This window comes from Ictalurus furcatus, chromosome 19 (assembly GCF_023375685.1).
Source record: "Ictalurus furcatus strain D&B chromosome 19, Billie_1.0, whole genome shotgun sequence".
Taxonomy (NCBI): Eukaryota; Metazoa; Chordata; class Actinopteri; order Siluriformes; family Ictaluridae; genus Ictalurus; species Ictalurus furcatus.
The window spans coordinates 12,659,139-12,681,999 of record NC_071273.1 but is presented as its reverse complement, the minus strand read 5'-3'; the positions used below and the strand labels follow the sequence as shown (position 1 = coordinate 12,681,999).

Below are 22,861 nucleotides of genomic sequence, written 5' to 3'. Positions count from 1 at the left end.
GTAACGTCATCACGTCGTGCGTAGTGGGCGGTGCTTTCTGTAGCAAACCCGTCCGCATTGTTGTGGGGGGAAGGCGAAGCTTGTAGCAGATCCGCGTTAACAGGGAAGAGGACGTTGCTGATTTAATGGATGGCTTTTAAACCTGAGTTTCGGCCATTTTACACGTTTTGGGAAGCATAGTCTTGGAGGGCAGCGTGGATACTTTTTGGTGTAATTCAAATTCCTCAACAGGAAGCTCAGCCTGCGCCCTTTGGATGAGAACATTGTGTGCGGAATCAGAGCCGCCGAGCAGGCCGTATCGCCATTGCTTTCAGCAGCCGTTGCCTCTGTCTCCAGCTAGAAGCATTGGGCCTCCCAGGTAATGATGCGGTGTTTTTCTACAGAACGAATGCGATCTGACGATCTGAGCGGCTGTAGTTGTTGTGATCAGCGTAGAGACACAAGTCCATGAGATCTGCTTGTTGTTGTGACATGTATTTAAATGGTCTCTGGCCGTATAGTGCTTGGTTTGTTTGCTCTGGCGCCATTTGGTGTTTTAGTGTTTTATTAGGAGCAGTTCCGCTAGTTCTAACGTACCTAAAGACCAAGAAAACACTCAGTTGTACGGCTATGAGAGCTGAATGAGATTTGGGGTCGTGAGTGTTTCCCCGCCCCCACCACAACACCCACACCGTGGTATGCAACAAAATCTATTAGTAGTAATTACCATAGAAACGCTTCCTCCCTTCTAGGATGTTTGTGTGTTCTGGTAAGTTCTGTTTCACGTTATATGTGCATCAGTTTGGGTTCATGTGAAGGAGCTATCACTGACGTCCATTCATTTCCGTGTACATTGCTGCTACAAGTCGCCCAGCTGATGAGTACAACTCTGATGGGGTTCACATCAGCTCAGTGTTAGTCATTCTCACAAACTGACAGTTAGCTGATTTTCCGTCTTGTTTGCTTCATTCAAACAAACTCTGTGCATCTTGAAAGATTTGAGGTTTTAGTCTGCAGTTGTCACAACAGCAGCATGTGCTGCAGGCATTTGAAGATCTCAAGTCAGGTGAAAGTAGTATTTATAAATCAGTGGAACAGTAGCCCCATCATCTCAGACACCCGGAAAGCTTTTTTTCTTCTATGTTTCTAAAGGCCAACTCCGTTCTGAAGGCAAAACACCCATGACTGAGACCTTTTGATCTCAGATGATTTGTTTGCAGCAAAAGTAAACCATTTGATTTGGAAATTTTGACGTGTGCATCAGTCACTGATTCTGACTGTTTGTTTGTTTTAGTTAAGCATCAAAGTTATGCCGTGGCTGGACATTGCATCTGCTAATGAAATCTGTTTTTCCCCTGCAGATTTTTGAGGGTCCACGATGGGGAAGAAAGCACGGAACAACAGGATCCCTGCACTGCAGAGGGCACCCTCTCCCATCAAACCGTCACCGAACAGGGAGACCCTTACATACGCACAAGCCCAGCGCATGGTGGAGCTGGAGGTCGATGGCCGCATGCACCGGATCAGCATCTTCGACAAGCTCGATGTCATCGCTGATGACGACCCTGTGGCTCAGGAGATCATGGAATGCACCAGCAATAAGGAGAACACCGAAAAACCTCAGCAGGCCCCGTTGCGGTCGGCACGTCTGAAGAACAACCGTTTGAAAAAGAACGCTGCTGTAAACACACAAGGGGCTCAGGCATCATCCTACACCCTGCCTGAACCGAAATTCTGCACTGTGGAGTATAACCTACCAGCCATGCCGCGAAGACCTCAGACGTATTACAGGTATGAAGAGAAAACCCAAGAGGAGCTAGACGAGGAAGTCGAATATGACATGGACGAGGAGGACTACGCCTGGCTGGAGCTGGTCAACGAAAAGAGACGAAGCGAGGGCTTCAGCCAGGTCTCTCCCAACGTCTTTGAGTTCCTTGTGGACCGCTTTGAGAAGGAGTCATTCTTAGAGAGCCAGGGCCAGCAGGATCCACAGTCACTAGTGGACGAGGACGCAGTGTGCTGCATTTGCATGGACGGAGAATGTCAGGACAGCAACGCCATCCTTTTCTGCGACATGTGTAATCTCGCAGTGCATCAGGAGTGTTACGGAGTTCCTTACATCCCTGAGGGACAGTGGCTGTGTCGCCACTGTCTGCAGTCTCCCGCTCAGCCTGCCGACTGCATCCTCTGCCCTAACAAAGGTGGCGCTGTGAAAAAGACTGAAGATGACCGCTGGGGGCATGTGGTCTGTGCGCTGTGGGTGCCTGAGGTTGGCTTCTCCAACACGGTCTTCATCGAGCCCATCGATGGCGTAGCCAACATTCCACCCGCACGCTGGAAACTCACCTGCTACCTCTGTAAGGAGAAAGGTGTCGGCGCCTGCATCCAGTGCCACAAGGCCAACTGCTACACTGCTTTCCACGTCAGCTGCGCACAGAAGGCAGGCCTTTTCCTGAAGATGGAGCCCATTAAAGAGACTAACGATTCGGGCGACCCTACCTTCACTGTGAAGAAGACAGCCTACTGCGGAGCTCACACTCCCAACGGGTGCATCAAGAGGCCCCTCACTATATACGACGACCCCAAAAATGAAACCAAAAACGGAATCTGTCGGACACCGAAGAAGAAAAAGAGTCTGACAAAAAAGCAGAAGAACAAAAAGAACAAAAAGCGCGTAGAGTCTGTAGCAGCAGTCCCAGCTATGACTGTTTGCAGTTTTCCACCTCATAGGTAAGCTTTAGAGGGGAAAGAGAGAATCGTGAATGTGCAGCGAATTGCTGAGGATACATTACAGAAATACTCTTGAATAACTTTATAGTGAGTCAGTATGAGTAATATATACCACAGAGATGAATTTCAGCACCACTGAAAAAGATGTCGACTCAAAACTCACTTAGAACCGAGGCTTGACCACGGATGCTAACGTAAACGTGCATCGTTTCATTAACGATAGGTTTAATGAAGAGACACTTTGTCCAGTGACTGTGGTGGAAATTACAACCCTCAACGATCGTTATTACATAGTTATTATAGTTATTAGCCTCGTTGACAGGTTATTTGAATTGAACAGTTTTAATCCAACCTCAATCAATAACTTACAAATAAGTCAAATCGATAAGTCGCCTATAAATAACATCATCTTAGGCCTAATGTATTCTGTTGTTGAAAAACTCTGAAATATAATGGCTCTAAACTAAATATTATTGTACACATTAAAATTGAGCCTAATATTTGAGTAGTCTGATTACATTCATAAAATAAATCTGCACTGACGGAGCTTGTGTGATTTATGTAAGGCATTTTAATGCACGATGTGGAGGCAAAGAACCACATGAAGCGAAGCAGAGTTATTTTATATGCATGCCATTAGATCTAGAATTCTGCCTACTCTAAATCATACACAGAGATAACATAGTGTGATAAGATTACATTTATTTGAATGAATTGTAGTAAATAGTTATTAGAGAGAGAGAGAGATTGTGTGTGAGAGGGAGAGAGAAAGAGAGAGATTGTGCGTGTGTGGATTACTTGCGTCTGTGCTGCATCTCTACTAATAATGAAGCTGTGAGTTTAACTTTGTTACTATGGTTACAGTTGTTTATAAGCAGTGTATTAATTTAGAATGGTGATTAAAATGACCAGAACTACCTGTAGTGTATTCGCACACCTTCCAGCCAGTCAGAATTGAGCATTCGGACAGACCATGGTATAATTGACAGTTAAATGGGTCTGGAGAACCCCTGCAGTAAAGACCAATTTCAGCTATGTTGTGTTTCCATGTAGCATCAGGTGGTATATGACGTGCTACCATGCTTTCGTGTCTGTGTAAAACATTAGTACCAGTCTGTGATAACAGATTTGACAGATTTGGAACATTATTTACGAATACATGTTTTGCATAATAGTCATTTCACATGCCTTTAGTTCTTCTGTTTTAAGTCCTTTATAAAAGTTCCGAGCTCTCAGTACAGGCAAATAATTTTCCAAAGTCATTGCACGCTCTTCAGATGTGGTAGATAGAGATTAGACAAAAGCAATCACTGGAACATTTCTTTAATGTTGTGGAGCTTCATCTAAACAAGAGGATTAGGTCTGAGTGCATGTAAATGACTGTTGTGGTAATAGGATTGCTTCATGACAAGTTTTGTTTTGTTTTGGTCCTCGCATCTTGTGTTTAACCAGAGTTAAATATGAGAGCAAAGTGAATTTACATCATCCGCATACGTTCTAATCTCTTCCTACATGCGACAGGTTGGACTCGATCCTCAGTCAAGTTTCTCTCCAGAGAAAGAAGGCATTTGTTGAGCTGGTCTTGAACTACTGGACCCTGAAGAGACAATCACGGAATGGGCTACCGCTGATCAGAAGACTGCACTCCAGCCTCCAGTCCCAGAAAACCGCCCAGCCTGTGAGTCCGACGAGACCCTGCGCTTCAGCGGCTTGAAATGGTAGAATAATGTTATCTGAAACCATTGTGTTTCATTTGTGCAGAAGCACAGCGAGGATGAGAGCCGGGCGCTGAAGGAGCAGCTGAAGGAGTGGCACCGTTTGAGGCATGACCTCGAGAGAGCCAGGCTATTGCTGGAGCTTATCAGGAAGAGAGAGAAGCTCAAGAGAGAGGAGGTAATGACCTGGTTCGCTGTTTCACACAGTTACGTTTATGAAGACTAACTCAGGGAGTCTATAAAGAGTCAGTGGCACAACTGCAAAAATACCTAAAGGAAACCAAACACCACACTTTATATTCAAATATTAGTGACGCTGGTGCTAAATTGTTAGTTTGTTAGTACTGTATTATCAGTATTGCTATGAGAAGTTAGAAGTTGTGTGCCATTCTGATGTCAGAGGGTGACATCACTAGAGAAGTTACAATGGCATTTAATAGGAGAACGAATTTCAATGAGAGCGTTATTTTTTGTTTGTTTTTTTTTGTTATTCACCAATTTCTACTGATGTAGCGATATCGATGAGGAATCCAGCATTGAAGTAGTGGAGACAGCAAACGCTGGACTCAGAGTTACAGAAGCAAAGCAGCAATATGACGCAGTTACACAGAGTTACACACTTTCGGCTTGGCTAATTAGCAGGTGGTCAAACAGCATTGTGGGTGATGTAGGAAACGATGAACCAACGTGAAAATACACCAACATGTCAGTGAAAGAAGTTTAAAGTAAAAGTGTCGACTCAAGTTCTTTACATGCTATTGGATGCTATTGAAGCTCACATGTTAAGTAAATGGTAAAATGGCGCACTTATATAGCGCCTTTATCCAAAGCTCTTTACACTGGTTCTCATTCACCCATTCACACACACACACACATACACTCACATACCAATGGTAGCAGAGCTGCCATGCAAGGCGCTAACTTGCCATCAGGAGCAACTTGGGGTTGTCAAAAGTGTCTTGCTCAAGGACACTTCGGCATGTGGAGTCACGTGGGCAGGGAATCGAACCGCCAACCCTACGATTAGTTGAGAACCCGTTCTACCACCTGAGCCACAGCCGCCCCTGTTAAATATAATAAAGATTAAAATGGGAGTTTTACCATGGTGATTTTTCCTGCTGGATGCAGTTTCATGCCGTTTATAAAATTTTAACACAAAGGGGTAGAACAGGTTTAGCGATAGTATAGAAAGCATTGCCTCAAATTTCCTGATATATTTCCTAATTTCAGAGAACCAGTTGTGTCCTTAAAGCCATATGGCACTGTAAATTTGAGCTGCATAGGCTAACCATTTGCATTATTCTCTTTACTGTGTATGTTCGTCGTTTCTCGGTTTCTCCGCAGATGAAATTGCAGCAGTCAATTTTAGAAGTGCAGCTCTCCCCGTTAAACATTTTGCTGAGGGCTGTGTTGGACCAGCTGCAGGAAAAAGACCAGGCCAAGATCTTTGCACAGCCAGTTAGCATTGAGGAGGTGAGTGTCATACTGGGTGAATAAAAAACATTCACAGCGTTCACAGTATCTCCTTCAAGTTTTCCTTGATGATGATAAATCTTAGGGTGTTCAAATACAACAAAACTGTCATTTCTGTTTCCTCTGAAATGGCTGAAATGGGTTTAGTGTAACTTAACGGCCAGTCAGGCTGCACATTGTTGAATGGCACTTCTATTATGATGGAAGGCTCTTGGAAGGTGGAAGTCTTAATACTGACCAGCTGAGTTAACCCCGGGCTTAAACACTGGGAAAATAAGTCTCTGCTCATTCCCAACAAGCTCTAAAAAGACTATTTATTTGTTCCCTAGAGCAGCCCGGGTCAGCAGATTATGTGTCCAGGGTGGTAGTTTGTCTGTATTCACCCAGTGGAGAAGTAGATCAGGATGCTGTTTATGTTGCAGTAACTAGTGTATTTCATGTTTTGTCCAGCATCCAGGGTAAATAAACACTACATATCTAAATATCCTATTCTTTTGTCGTTATGAGAGTGAGAAATGCTGTCATAAATAAAACTACGTTTGAATATCTTCATGTTCTTTTCAGGTACCAGATTACCTGGACCACATCAAGCAGCCCATGGACTTCTCCACCATGAGGAAACGTATAGATGCACAGGCTTACAGTAACCTGGACGACTTCGAGGCCGATTTTGATCTCATCGTCGCAAACTGCATGAAATACAATGCCAAGGACACATATTTTTACCGTGCGGCTGCCAGACTGAGGGATCAGGGAGGAGTTTTGCTCAGGAAGGCACGGCACCACGTCGAACGCGTTGGCTTCGAGCCAGGCACAGGCATGCACACATGTGAACCACCCAAGGTTGAGGCACCTCCGCCTTTCTCCTGGGAAGATGGTAAGCACAAACTTTCTTTTTTTTTGCACCCCCCCCCCCTTGATATTGTTCAGACGGGTGAGTAATGAAATCATTTCTGCCCGTTTCCAGCTAACATTTCCTGCTCCTCAGTCCAGGACTCATCAGTTTCATTTAATACGCTTTTCATTTTCAAGCACCAATCAGGGTGTTACTGACAGTCTTAACACACACAAAAAAGATTGTAACTAGCATTTAACTTCATACACACTCATTCAGACACACACACACACACACACACACACACACACATAGATATAGCTAAAATAAGTGTTGCAGGTTATTGTACATTTATTACAAAAGTGTAACACACGTGCTGCTCCTTGAAAAATTGCATATATTCAAATATCCGCAAAAGTTAGCGAACAGATATTTATTTATTTATTTATTTAAATGTAGCTCTTTAATGTGGTGTAATAAAGTTTACATTTTTTTCCACTGCAGTTACACTTTCCTTTTGTTGGTAGTCTCATGGTGTTTGTGTCTGAGAGATGCAATATAGAGAAATAATAAACTAAATATTTAATACAAAGCAAAAGCTTTTCTTTTACAATGTCAGTTCAGCCTACTCTGCCGTAACAACTGTAATAGTTCAAACTTTTGTGAACGTTCCAGCCGGGTTTAGTGAAAAATATCTCCTTGGATTAACAAGCTAGTCAGACATAGTGACATCTCTCCTTTTTTTTTCTCTTTTCTTTCCCTCCCCCTATATTTTCTCACTGACCTCATGTGGATATAGGGCATAACAAATACCTGAACAATGATTTCAGTAATCGAATACAGGCGGCTGACATAACAGTTCCTGTGAGCAGTAAATAGGCTGAACATACTTTCAGTTAACTTAAACCTGTTTTCATTGCTGCAGGCTTTATTAAGAAAGGAATAAAACACTTTGTGACATGCTGTTATAGAGAAGTAATGAACAGTGGGGTGGTGTGATATAACATTATGTCCCAAGATTGTCCGTGCGTCTAAGATTCCCGTCAGAGCTGCAGGTATAGAAAATGAATCAACACCTTCTAACCAGTCAGAATTGAGAATTCAGCAGTGGTGTGGTATAAAATTCTGTAGCTTGCACCCTCCACCCCAAGTTAACACTGTTTACTGAATACACAGCCGATAATAAAAACCCAACCTTCTCGTTTTCATCCTCAGTGGACCAGCTGCTGATCCCAGCCAACAGGCAGCACATGTCTCTTGAGGAGCAGCTAAAGGAGCTTCTGGAGAAGCTGGATCTGACCACGGCCATGAAGACGAGTCCTTCACGCAGTAAACGTCTGAAGCTGCTGAAGAAGACCATCAGTGACGTGAGGATGGAAATGAATCTGAGAAGCACGCTGTCTCACTCCTCTGAACACGGAAGACCAGCAGAGGAACCAGTAGCAGAGCACAGCCCAGCTGAGGAAGGTTAGTGTGTTGGTGTGAGCTGAACACGTGAAAGAACTACAGTTTGTTTCTAGGTGAGGTTTTAATGCCATGGAAACGCCATGGTTGGGTCCATTTCAGCTGAGAGCTTCTTAGGCTGATATGTTTGTGTGAAAGTATCCCTTCTGTAATTTGTTAAGAATAATCTGTGTGGTTTAAATAAAGAATAAAACGTGTGCTGTTGTAGAAAGAAAAAAAAATCACCCACACCAGGGTGGTGTAGCCGAGTTACTGTTACCACCCTGAAGTGGAGTGTCTGCATTTTACAGCACATCTTGAAGAGTTTTATTTCTTTTATACTATTTGACGTTTCACGTCATCAATGTAAAATATAATGAATCAATATATAAAAAAAACATTTTATATTTACATTTTAGTGTTATGGAATGTCTGTGAGACATGTTACTTCCTGTGATCACTTGCGTTATAACTAGGCCTGTCACAATAACTACTTTTGTTGGACGAAATATTGTTCCAGAAATAATTGCAATAAACGATGTCATTGTCATCTAAGACAATAAGTTTTATGCCACGGATCTAATGATAATATAATAGTATAATAATGCATGTACTCCATTTCAAAGAGCAATGAACTTTTAAGTCATAAGAATATTTAGACACTGGAATTGTAATGTGAACAAATAGGTTTTGTCTTCTGAGAAAAAATATCCTTTAAATTGAGTTAATATTTTGTCATGTCATATTTATTCATTTTAGTCAGTTTTACATAGCGGCATTTTATATGTCTTATTAATCTCATGTGTGTATAGGATGCTTTTGGGTAAGTTAATTAAGCCGCTAGTAAATCGCTTGAGTTTACCGCTGTTCATTCACTGTTCGGCTTCAGCTCACGCGGCTTAAGCGGCTCAATCCCCGACATGATTGACTACGACGGGATTATTTAAAACGCTAGAACTATTCTTTCTAGATTTTTCTTCCTCAAAATATTTTGTACATTGTTAATATCTTGTCATTTTTCCCACAGTATGTGTTAAGTAAAATGTGTGCTAGTGCTTGCTGTACATCTAAAAATACGAATGAACGTTTTTTGTATTTTTAATGTGCATTTTCATTATAAATCTGATGAATATTCCAAGTTTGAATTTTAATCCGACAGCCCTAGAGCAGACGAGTGGAAAGAAACAGTGCGAACGACTAAAATGTCAGTGACATTCATTCTTACGTAAACAAACAAACAGTGGGCGATATCAAGGTCTGCAAAAATGATCGAGGTCATGTCCATATACATCGTAGTATAAGTCGATAGCATAATGATCATGACAGGCCTGGTTATAACAGCTGTAAACATCCATTCCCTACCCGGCCTATCTGTTTTTCTCACTGTCTAGTAGTTAATAAGACAAAAACAAGAACACTGCACCATATCAATGAGCATATAATTTTCTTTTTTTTAGAATAAAATGCTTTCTTAATTGGTTTATTATTCGTTTATGTGGAGAGTCCACCAAACAAGTCTAAGTGTTTCTATATAAACAGTAACGTATCGCAATGTACAAACGAGTGCTTTAATATAGCCCATCATTTATGTTACAGCCAGAACTCCTTCAGTTGCTGTTATAAATCATGAATCCTTCTGATTTGAGAATTGAACTGTGCTGTGCTGTAATGTGATATAATGTTGTATAAAGAATGTGATGGCTGAACGTGTAACTTTTCAGGCATGGGGCTAAAAATACCAGCTGGGCCCTTATTGATCCGCTGTCCTCAATAATAATTCATATATAACGTGAGGGACACTCGCATCTGGATCCTTAAAACTTAAATAAATAAATAAATGTTGTCAATGCTTTTACAAACTGGACTAAGCCTTTAAGCCTTTTGTTTTTTTTTTAGGCGACAAATCGGCCCCTCCAAAGCTGGAGCCGTCAGATATTCATCCCCCTGTCGTCCAATCAGACGGCCCGTCGGAGCCACCCACGCTGAACCCTGTCGAGCTTACCTCGGAGCAACAGCACCTGGGAAAGCCTGAGCACACGGAGACACTGAATGGACTCTCCCGGGATCGGTTACTGATGGACAGTGCTGATGTCAGTGTGGTGGCCACGTCCACTGTTGCTGAGCGCTCGGCTCCTGTAAATAGACGCACATCAGTGCTTTTCCGTAAGTCCAAAAGCACAAGCCCCCAGAAGGCCTCAGGAGGGGATGAAGCCCAAATAGGCGCCAAAACCATCCTGTCAGTAGTGATCCCACGGCTGGAGACCCTGCTTCACACCAGGAAGAGGACACGTAGTGCTAGCCGAGGCAGCGAGGGCGAAGAGGAGATATCTACGAAGCGCCCTGGTACTGCCCAGAGAAGTGCAGAAGCACTGACACAACTAGATCATAACTGTATCAATAGACAACTTGAGTTGCACTGTTTGGATAGTCTTTGTTTGCAAAAAGAATATGAAATGTTCTGAATTCAGACTGCAGTTTGTTTCCCCTCAAGCAGAATCCACTCTCCTCTGTGCAGATTTAGTTAGACATGTTAACCCTCTATCTCTCTCGTTTTCTCTGAATCTGTCAGGTCTGTCGAACGGTTTTGTTCTGAAGAAGCAGAAGGCATCGAATCCCAGCAGGCAGTCGGAGCCTCGACGCAGATGCGCCTCAGAATCCAGCATTTCCTCCAGCAGTAGTCTGCTGGGCAACACCAGGTACATACACACACACACACACACACACACACAAACACACACACACACACACACACGCACAAATATCTCTAATCCCCATACATCATACATACTGACATACTGAGAGAGACTTTTGACTTAGCAAATTTTGTGTTCAGTGTCTTGCCCAAGGAAACCGCCAACCCGCTCTATCACCTGAGTCACAGCTGCCCTGTATAAGACATACTTGTAAACACCTTGTATCATTATAAAAGGACTACTTTTATCAAAACTGCATCAGACTGCATCAGCACTGCCACTGTCCTAAATCAACCTTATTCGCTACCAGTAATAGACTTATTGAAGCTTATAAAAGAGGGTTTTTTCCTACTATGAATTGAACTCTAGCCTGAGGATATACATGACCTAGCTGTGTGCCCTCACACACACGCATAGACAGACACACACTCATATACAGACATACAGACACACACACATGCATAGACGTACAGACGCACAGACAGACAGACACACACGCAGACATGCATAGAGAGACACACACTCATACAGACGGACACACACATGCATAGACATAAAGACACACACACACATGCATAGACAGACACACACTCATACAGACGGACACACACATGCATAGACATAAAGACACACACACACACACAAATGGGTCTGTTGAGAAAATTTCAGACAACGCTAAGCCCTGCAAGTAATGCACAATTCAGTGCATTATACAGTATCTCACAAAAGTGAGTACACCCCTCACACTTTTGTAAATATTTCATTATATCTTTTCATGTGACAACACTGTAGAAATGACACTTTGCTACAATGTAAAGTAGTGAGTGTACAGCTTGTGTAACAGTATAAATTTGCTGTCCCCTCAAAATAACTCAACACACAGCCATTAATGTCTAAACCGCTGGCAACAAAAGTGAGTACACCCCTAAGTGAAAATGTCCAAATTGGGCCCAAAGGGTCAATATTTTGTGTAGCCACCATTATTTTCCAGCACTGCCTTAACCCTCTTGGGCATGGAGTTTGCCAGAGCTTCACAGGTTGCCACTGGCGTCCTCTTCCACTCCTCCATGACGACATCAAGGAGCTGGTGGATGTTAGAGACCTTGTGCTCCTCCACCTTCCTTTTGAGGATGCCCCACAGATTCTCAATAGGGTTTAGTCCATCTCCTTCACCCTTAGCTTCTTTAGCAAGGCAGTGGTCGTCTTGGAGGTGTGTTTGGGGTCTTATCATGCTGGAATACTGTCCTGAGGCCCAGTCTCCGAAGGGAGGGTATCATGTTCTGCTTCAATATGTCACAGTACATGTTGGCATTCATGGTTCCCTCAATGGACTGTAGCTCCCCAGTGCCGGCAGCACTCATGCAGCCCCAGACCATGACACTCCCACCACCATGCTTGACTCTAGGCAAGACACACTTGTCTTTGTACTCCTCACCTGGTTGCCGCCACACACGCTTTACACCATCTGCACCAAATAAGTTTATCTTGGTCTCATCAGACCACAGGACATGCTTCCTGTAATCCATGTCCTTAGTCTGCTTGTCTTCAGCAAACTGTTTGCAGGCTTTCTTGTGCATCATCTTTAGAAGAGGCTTCCTTCTGGGACGACAGCCATGCAGACCAATTTGATGCAGAGTGCGGTGTATGGTCTGAGCACTGATAGGCTGACCCCCCACCCCTTCAACCTCTGCAGCAGTGCTGGCAGCACTCATATGTCTATTTCCCAAAGACAACCTCTGGATATGACGCTGAGCACGTGCACTCAACTTCTTTGGTCGACCATGGCGGAGCCTGTTCTGAGTGGAACCTGTCCTGTTAAACCTCTGTATGGTCTTGGCCACCGTGCTGCACCTCAGTGTCCGGGTCTTGGCAATCTTCTTATAGCCTAGGCCATCTTTATATAGAGCAACAATTCTTTTTTTCAGATCCTCAGAGAGTTCTTTGCCTTGAGGTGCCATGTTGAACTTCCAGTGACCAGTATGAGGGAGTGTGAGAGCGATGACACCAAATTTAACACACCTGCTCCCCTTTCACACCTGAGACCTTGTAACACTAACAAGTCAAATGACACTGGGGAGGGAAAATAGCTAATTGGGCCCAATTTGTACTCACTTTTGTTGCCAGCAGTTTAGACATTAATGGCTGTTTGTTGAGTTATTTTGAGGGGACAGCAAATTTACACTGTTACACAAGCTGTACACTCACTACTTTACATTGTAGCAAAGTGTCATTTCTTTAGCGTTGTCACATGAAAAGATATAATCAAATATTTACAAAAATGTGAGGGATGTACTCACTTTTGTGAGATACTGTAGATAATTTAATTAGTTATGATGACAGTGACTTGCATCATCAGAATTTATAACATGCACTGCATTTCCTAAAACATTCATGAGAACAGTTTTATTAGAGTGTCTCCAAACTCGGAAGCACTGTTTGAAAATTCTTTCCTCTCTGTAATAATATATGCAGTATTCTCTCTTTCATAATAAATGCAGATAGTGAAGGGGCAGCACAGTACACAGCATCTTCAGAGAAACGGAATGTTTTAGATAAAAGTATTTAATCAGCTTACGAGGTGATTATGATGCTGTAGGAGATGAGAGTAGTTGGTATTCACATGATATGAATTAATGTGAATATCAGCTGGTGTCACTCACTATAACTTCAGAAGAACTTTGCCTGAACAGCTGATTCTCTGAAATGTGCTTGAGAAATGTCCTGTTAAATTTTGTGTACTATGTTGCTTTTTTAAAAAAAAATCAATACACACACAGACTTGCTGTGTCTTGCTTGTTTAAAGAATGGATTATGTTTTGCATCGTATGTCTTTCTAATTGTTTTGACAATAACAATAGCTTTTGTATTGTCAAATAATTAAGCTGACATTTCACCCTCCTTGGTGCATCGAGCTTCTGTTTTTACTGTGGGCTGAAATAGGCTGGTATTAGTACACTGAACAGATGCATTGTGTGCATACAACTAATCATTTTGCACCTTAAGGATTTTGTTTGAGTTAAAATTCTAAATATGAGTAAGACTGAAGGAGAGAATTTGCTTTCCTGTACTTACAATGACAGTGGGGGGTAAATAAGTATTGAACGCGTCAACATTTTTTTCAGTAAATATATTTCCAATGAGGTTATTCACGTGACATTTTCACCAGACATCAGTATTAACTCAAGAAATCCGCAAATATAAAGTATTCACAACATTGAAGTCCATAAATAAATTTATGTGTAATAAAGTGGAATGACACAGGAAATAAGTATTGAACACACTAACGAAAAGCAGTTCTCCAAGGCAAGGAACCAGCTGAAATCTGTAAGAAGTTAGAAAGTAATTATATTTTATATTTATTATAGACCTTCACAACCTTATTGTTGTGAAACATATTGATGGAATCGGATACAGACATATTTCAAAACTTCTGAATCCTCCAGTACGCACCATTGGGGCCATTATCCACAAGTGGAAGCAACATCACTCCATCATCAACCGCACAGGAGCTCCTCACAAGATTTCTGACCAGGGAGTCAGATGAATAGTCAGAAGAGTAGCCCAAGAGCCAAGGACCACTCGGAAAGAGCTCCAGAAACACTTGGAGCAGGTGCCACTGTAACAGAGAAAACAATAGGCAATGCACTTCACTGCTCACGCTCACCCCGCAAGACTCCATTACTAAAGAGAAGGCATGTCGAAGCTCGTTTAAAGTTTGCTACAACTCCTTTGGACAAGGCTTTGAAATACTGGGAGCGTGTAGTCTGGTCAGACGAGAGCAAAATTGAATTTTTTGTCTGTCACACTACACACCATGTTTGGAGAAGAAATGGCACTGCACATCACCTTAAGAACACTACAACAACAGTGAAGTTTGGAAGTGGAGGCATCATGGTGTGGGGCTGTTTTTCATCGTATGGTACTGGCAGACTTCATATAATTGAAGGAACGATGAATGGAGCCCTTTACCGGGAGATACTTGAGAAGAATCTGCTGCCATCCACCAGGATGATGAAGATGAGACATGGGTGGACCTTCCAGCAGGACAACGATCCAAAGCATTTCCAAAGAAAACTCTCACTTGGTTTCAAAGGAAAAAAAAATCAAGGTGTTAGAATGGCCCAATTAATCACCTGAATTGAATCCAATTGAACAAGATTTAAAGAATACTGGGACGAGTAATTTCTTCATACAGGAAGCATCTTGAAACTATCATAACAAACAAAGGCTTCTCCACTAAGTATTAAACACATTTCAGTTAGCGTGTTCAGTACTTTTTTCCTGTGTCATTCCTCTTTATTACACATAACTTCATTTATGGACTTTAATGTTTGGATTTCTTTATATGTCTGGATTTCTTGAGGTAATACCAAAGTCTGGTGAAAATTTCATGTGAATAACCTCATTATAAATATATTTACTGAAAAAAATGTTGATGCATCCAATACTCATTCCCGCACTGTATATTGAAAAGTGTTTGTAGATAAAAGGCTGATTAGCATGTTTAGATATACTGACACACCCTTGTTCCACTTGACTGGTTTGTTTTGCTTCTTCAGAACCAATAAACAAGCCATGTCTTTGTATCCTTAAACTGGGATATCAGCATTTCATTGCTCAGCAAAAACTTTGCACATTGTGATCATGATTTTAGTGATGTTAGTGAGTTTAGTTATCTTTGGTCTGTGTGTGTCACCAACTACAGATCTAACAATAAGCTTTCTTTCTCTCAGCAGCGGCGCTCTGGGCTTTCCAAAGTGTGGAAAGGGGAAGCCAGCTCTTGTGCGCAGGAACACTGTGGACGACAAAAGTGAGCTCATCGCTTGCATTGAGACTGGGAACTTCGCCAAAGCTGCTAGACTCGCTGCTGGTGAGTAGGCAGCTCTGGACGTGGAGAGCTGTGTATGTTTGTGCTATTTAACACTAAACTGAGCTCTTAGTGATGATCTTTATTTTACAGTGTGGGCTGTAGTCGAGTGAAAGGGATCACTGTTGGTTGGATGCCCCTGTACAAATTATCTATTAGCATTGTTCAGAAGTTTGAGGTTGTTTGATTACCATTAGGCAATAGTAGATTCCACTCTACATGGTCTACATTCAATATGTTCTTCTTTTGTCAAAGGCATTCTTGAATCTGAATTCTGAATATATATATATATATATATATATATATATATATATATATATATATATATATATATATATATATATATATATATATAATAGTGTGTGTGTGTGTGTGTGTGTGTGTGTGTGTGTGTGTGTGTATGTATGTATGGGTTTTTTTTTTTAATTCAGATTCAAGAATGCCTTTGACAAAAGAAGAACATTATTGAAATCATTCTCATGGCTGGAACAGGAAGCTGTCACAAGGTTGCGATAGACATACAATTACATACAGAACACTAGATTCACAATTACATACATAACACCACAAGTTCATCATGAATCATGACCGGGAGAGATGACTTTGTGTGTGCTTACAAAGAAATGCCAATTTTGTAAATAAAGTTACATTTTGATTAAAAAGTGTTAATTCCCCTGTCTATGTGGACTTTTTGGACACCCTGTAGTTTTCTTAGGGAATTTACACACATATTAGTTTGTTTGCAGAGCGTGAATCAGACCAAAATACTTTTTTTGTTGTTCAGTGTGGTTTCACACAGCACATAATAAAACAAAACAAATCAAAAGCAAAAACGCTGAGGGGCATGTAGAGCTGAAAAATGTGTTCATGAAATTTTTTTCATTCATTGGTAAGAAATACGGAGACTTTTTACTTTGCCAAGATTGTGTAGAAATCACATATATTCATATATATTCATATAAAAAGAGAAAATAATCACTCTATATATATATATATATATATATATATATATATATATATATATATATATATATATATATAAATGTATGTATAAAATAATAAAATATGTGTTTGCATGTATGTATATTTTACAGAGTGATTATTTTCTCATTATATTCATTGGTCCATGTATCCAGAACACATAGCATTGCTACAGCTCTGTCCTTTGCTTCAGTTTCTTCTTTGCAGCTCAGATTAGCAGGTTGATATGTTCGAAAAATGCAGTGTAACCCAGAATACCCAGCATTTTTTAAAATCTACTTCCTGTAATTGGGTTGACTTAATGTCACTTCCTCACTTCCATCACCACATCGCTCAAACACTCTTGGAGCCGTTGTTTTTGTCTGAACCTGAGTGTTCTGACCTGCTAAAACGATCCTTGCCCTCGGGTAAAAATGCACCAGGGTTCAATTCAAATGAGCAAAATGCTGAATATGTGAAAGCATCCTTAAACATCAGCTATAATTTAGTGCGAATGTTTACTTAAGAAAAACAACATTTATTCACAGTGTGTTTTATATTCCGTTACTGCGTCATGTTCCGGTGTGTGTTGTGGTGTTTGCATGTCGCTGTGTTGTTAGTGCTCTGCCTCTATGTAGAAGCATGTCTTTGGAAGTGTTGTGCTCTGTTTGCAGTGAATCCCTGCTAACCACATTGTCGTTATTCCTGCTTCCATAGAAGTTGGGAACAGCAGTATGTGGATGCCTGCTAATGCTGCAACAGTGGTTCTGGAACCTCTCAAATTAGTTTGGGCGAAATGTAGTGGATATCCGTCCTACCCTGCCTTGGTGAGTGTGTGACCGTGTGCTAACTATTTCCTCCATCCCGGAAACAAAATGAGTGGGGAACCTACTACACACCCTTGCACAGTGTGTCTTCATGAAATCAATGCACTTGTGTTTGTTTCCAGGTGTTTTAAAGGATGATAATATGCATGTAATTACTTGTTTTTATACACTAGCTGCCCAAATAAGTGTTGAGCTTTTTATTATCCACTAGATGGCAGCATTCTACCTTTTAATATAGCAATGGATCCTAAGTGTATAAAGATTCGCTGAGTTCTGACCCCTAAATCACTCAAATCCAATACCAGCTCTTTTTCTGTTACTAATATCATGTCATTATACTATTGCACATGTCAAAGCTAATATATTTCATTGAATCATCAATGCTTTAAATTAAGACTGATCATGTGATGAAATGCATCGTGTCATCACAGGAGACACACACATATCTTCAGAAGGAAAGCCTCATTGATTTAATGCACTGAAGCCATTAGGACACAAATACCCAGCTTTAAGGCATCACATTTATCTCCTGTACATCTTTTTTCCCCTCATAGATAATCGACCCTCACATGCCTCGGGTGGGCTGCAATCACAACGGGGTGTCCATACCAATCCCGCCACTGGACGTGCTCCGCATTGGAGAGCAAATGCAGTACAAGTCCGAGGAGAAGCTCCACCTCGTCCTTTTCTTCGACAACAAACGCAGCTGGTAAGCTTTGAAATGTCTGTGATTTTAGTGGCAGAACAATCCTCATTTACTCACTCAGTCACTCACTCACTCACTCACTCCCCCCCCCCCCCCCCCAACAGCATCAGGCCATGATTCTCAAAGTGGGGTCAGGGAAGCATGGGGGGTGATTTTATAATTTTGTTGCAGTTATCAAAGTTATTATGCCTACAACTAATGTCGACTGGAATTTAAGGACAAGTATAAGCTCTATGGATTGAAGAAAAAAAGTTTGCTCCTTAACATAGCCCAAATTTCTGTGCACATAATGTAAATCTGTACTGACTTGGTCTATTTAGTTTTTATTTATTTATTTATTTATTTATTTATTTTTAAACAGTTAAAGGGGTCCCTAACTAAGAAAATGTTGAGAACCCCTTGTGTAAGGGGTGGCTTTTGCGCGTTTAGCTATGGCATGAAACCAGCAACTTGATCAAAGCATGAGATTCACACTGTAAGGAGAGCACACTTTGCTAGGAAATTGGTACTTAAAGCAGGTTTGGGCAGTCTGACTGTTTGTACAGCTGTGTTTGGTAAACTGTCTCCTTATCGACCGAACATGAATTTTAGAAATCTAAGTTTTTTTTGGTGAAATATATTTGTTTTCTTTAGACCGATATATAAATGTATGTTAGGCAGAAACAGGTTTTGGTCAAAAGCTGATTTATTTTTTTTCCTCATTATGCCAGTTTGCTGAATTTAGGCACAGCGACGTCTGATAGGTTTTCCAAAACCGCCATACAAACACCATAATGATTTGATGGTAATGTGCACGTACTTAACTACCATGTCTACATATTGTAATTCCATCTGCCTAGGCAATGGCTTCCTAAATCCAAAATGGTTCCTCTTGGAATCGACAAAACCATCGACAAGATCAAAATGATGGAGGGCCGCACCTCAGCCATCCGCAAAGCCGTTCAGATCGCCTTCACACGGGCCATGACCCACCTGAACCGAGTGCAGGACGAGCCGAGCAGCGATCTCAGTGACGTTGACTAACAGCAGAGACCACAGAGCACATGGGCGGACTGGACTGTAAAGCCTTAGTATTCTCCATGCCTTGCTCAGATCTTCAATTGTCTGCTGCCAAAGCTCTTTTTCTTCCTCCTTGTGTTGAGAAAGTTGCTCTGCGGGCGACTGCTGCTTTGATGACTGTGTGCACGAATGCATTTGATTGTCTCTCCTTCACTGTGCTGGGCGCTTGCTGCCACCTTCACTGCCACTCACCTCCTGCATTTCCACCTGAAGTTCTCATTTCCACTCACTAAAGTGTTCATTTGTTCTACGAACTCTGTAAATAACTGTAAATGGCTTCATCCTAACTTATTCTGTAGAGTTGCCACACTGGGTACTGTACATTTTAATTTCTTTTTTTTTTTTTTGTAGTATTTATACAATATTTCTTTTTGTTGGTGAATTACCTTTAGCATCTCAGCGTCTTCCTCACTGATACAGAAAAAAAAAGTTCAAGCAGGAAAGACGCTTGATCAGGGCTTAAAAAATAATGTGAGAATATTTTTGTTGTTTTTCCTTTTTTTTAATCATTTAAATTATTGAGGTTTATATGTATAAACTTCTTTTTGGTATTATGTCTTTTGTACCCAATAATGTTTTTATAACAGTTTTAGCCTATTTTGTTGTGATATATTTATATAAGTAAATATATATCTGTATTCTTTAGATGCTCACACAAATTACTGTTGTTATGGAAACTGAAAGTGTGTTGTTTGTTCTCATGAAACCAAAAGAGAAAAAATGCTGCCCAGACATTTCTTTATATATATATATATATATATATATATATATATATATATATATATATATATTTGTTTAAGTTTTGTTTGTGTTTTTTTTTTTTTTTTTTTTTTTTTTTTTTCAACAGCTTTGTCTACACTGTAATGTCTTTTGTTTTGTTTATGTTTGTGTGTGTGTGTGAGAGAGAGTGAGTGTGTATTTGGGACCTTAATGATGATATAGTTGAATGATGCAGCCATTTTAAATTATTCATGAATCAGTTTCAGTTGGCACATTCCATTGGCTCTCTAATGGTAGCCGTTATATAAATACTGTTAGATATGACTGTTTAGTGAAAAAATTCATTGCAGTCATTTAGCTGGTCTCTGGGTAGCAAAGGGTAGATAATAAGGGTGGATACTTTTTATATGTTATAATTTTTTTTTTTTTTTTTTTTTTTTTTTTGGATAACAGAATGGTTGTTGGGATTTGTGTTTTTTTTTTTGTTTGTTTGTTTTTTTTTTTTATAGGTAATAAAAAAGATGACTAAACTGACTAAACATATGAACTACAGGAGTCTTCATTTGTTCTTTTAATGTTCTCGAGCATGGTGACAGGGCATCACAGTGGGTAGTGTTGCTGCCCGACAGCTTCAGGGTCCCCAGTTCGATCCTGAGCTTGGGTGCGGAGATTGGCATGTTCTCATGTGTCTCTGTGGATTTCTTCAGGATCTCAGGTTTTCTCCCATCTCCCACAAAGTTGTCAGTTTTTGTGAGTTGCCCTGCGGTGTGAATGGATGTGTGAATGTGTGCCTTGAAATGGACTGGCATTTCATCAGGTTATATTCCTGGCTATATTCAGGTTATATTCCTGCCTCATGTCCGGTCTTCCCAGACCAGAATAAAGCAGTTATTGAAGATGAATGAATAAAGTGACAAGATTTTTATTTGTTTCCATTCCCGCTATCTCACCTTACTTTGGCAGAGTCTTTGCCACTGGATGGCACTGTGGCTACACCGTTAGAAAAAGACATTACATGATTGGGTTCTGTAAGTGACTTCCTTCAGATACATTGTAGTCCTCATTCAGCTTTCATAAGGCAGAAGCAAATACCTTTTTATGCATTTCATTTGCATACTTTTAAGAGGGGAAATTTGCATACCTTTCTAGCTACCAACCTCTTGCTTTAAAACATTAAGGCCAATCTTGTAGATTACAGGCTTCTTTTCTTGGCCCTCTGATTGTTATGAGCATTGTGTTTTGCTAACTCTTGCTTGAGTTGTCTAAACTTTGCACGTAAAGCAGGCCTGGCCATTTTGCTATTCATAAACTCAAAATACCTATCAATAGCAAGTAATACAGCTAAACGTAAAAATCTTTCATTTCTGAAAATATGAAATTGACCGTATCAAACAGGCCAAAATAGCTGTCGAATTATACTGTTTGGGAGCTTGTAGCACGCATGCCGCTGAATGCTAATATGGCCCCAGCTCCACTTTTGTCATCTCTCCTCACCATCAGGTACTAATTGCATGGGGAAGTAAACGCCACGCTCAGGTGGAGAAGGTGGTAAGTGGAGCATGAATATCAATCTCCCACATCAGTGTTGTCAAAATGACTTTGACGATGCCTAAATGCCCTAATTATCTTGGCCCACTCAGGAGGCCTTACTTTGTTCTGAGAGGCCTGGGAGCTTCACTGATCAAAGTCAGCGGGTGAAGCTGTATGATCCCTCTTATATTGCATAGGGGTGTCACAAGGGTTTAGTGCAAAATGACAACTGTGGTGGAAAACTTTGTTGAGGGAAAGGGTGGCTGACCTTGCTGTCATTTTCTCGATTTTTCCCCAGCTTTTTTCCTGTAAATTCCTTCTTCTCTCTCTCTCTCTCTTTTTTTTTTTTTTTTTTTTTTTTTTTTTTTTACTTCACACTGAGATCATGAATATCGCTTAGGTTACATAAACGTCCTGAACACTTAAAGTATGAAGTGCATTAATATACACAATTCACTGCCTTTACATATCTCTACAAATAGTTTATTTAATCTCATTGAAACTTACCTATAACACACCAATCTTTTAATCTAGAACATAAAACAAATCAGAGTTTGTTCTTTACCATTTTAAGCCATATTTCAAATCAAAAAGTTTTACTGGTCAAGCAGGATTCAGCTATAAGGCTTTTTTGTTGTTGTTGTTGTTGTTTTTTACTTGACAGTTGTTAACATTATCACTGAGATTGACATAGAACATAGAAGAAAAACTGAATAATTGAAAAGTCTGATCTGCTTAGTCTGACATTTATTTTTTACAACAGCTATAACAGCTAATCAAACTACATGAAGAGATGACACATGAAATATCCGTGAAAGATAATTCTCTCTGAAATCTGTCTAATCTGTCAAACTCCACTCAGCCTGTAGTCTCTATCCATCCCCAATGACGAACCCACACAAGCCGTAGGGTGATTCCTTTAATGTTGGTACCATTTATGTCCCAGTGATATTACACTTATATAATACACAAATATGAATATGAAAAGTAAAAGCCATTTGAAACAGCTAAAGTGTCCTTCACAGCAAACATTTCAGATAAATAAATTACCATTTACAGCACTTTCCCCTTTATTTTTGCCATTGCAGTCCATAATAACAACTACACTTTACCTTGAAATATAATCACTTAAATGTATAAATCATATTGTTCAAATCCATTTAACATCTCATGCTTCAAACATCCTTTTCCATGAGTCATCCTGTATACTATAGGTTTAAAAATAAAAAAAAATAAAAGAGGCACATTTCAGTCATATTGCATAACATTTACTCAATGCTCTTGAGTACCCTTTCACCCCTATGAAATATTTGGAATATTCCAC

General features: G+C 40.5%; 1 protein-coding gene across 2 annotated transcripts; it reads left to right on the top strand.

The window, feature by feature from the left end:
- brd1a (bromodomain containing 1a) lies at window positions 1-20,022 on the top strand. 2 transcript variants are annotated; one of them, XM_053650255.1, is made up of 13 exons: window positions 1-358; window positions 1,341-2,709; window positions 4,231-4,387; window positions 4,471-4,602; window positions 5,769-5,897; window positions 6,462-6,774; window positions 7,948-8,199; window positions 10,072-10,518; window positions 10,745-10,871; window positions 15,605-15,738; window positions 17,413-17,522; window positions 18,077-18,231; window positions 19,068-20,022. In XM_053650255.1, the coding sequence occupies exons 2-13, from the start codon at window positions 1,358-1,360 to the stop codon at window positions 19,249-19,251; spliced, it is 3,492 nt and encodes a 1,163-aa protein (XP_053506230.1). In that variant the 5' UTR covers window positions 1-358; window positions 1,341-1,357; the 3' UTR covers window positions 19,252-20,022. The 2 variants fall into 2 exon arrangements, with proteins under 2 accessions (XP_053506230.1, XP_053506228.1); XM_053650253.1 differs by having other exon boundaries at window positions 15,602-15,738.
- The last annotated feature ends 2,839 nt before the right edge of the window (window positions 20,023-22,861 follow it).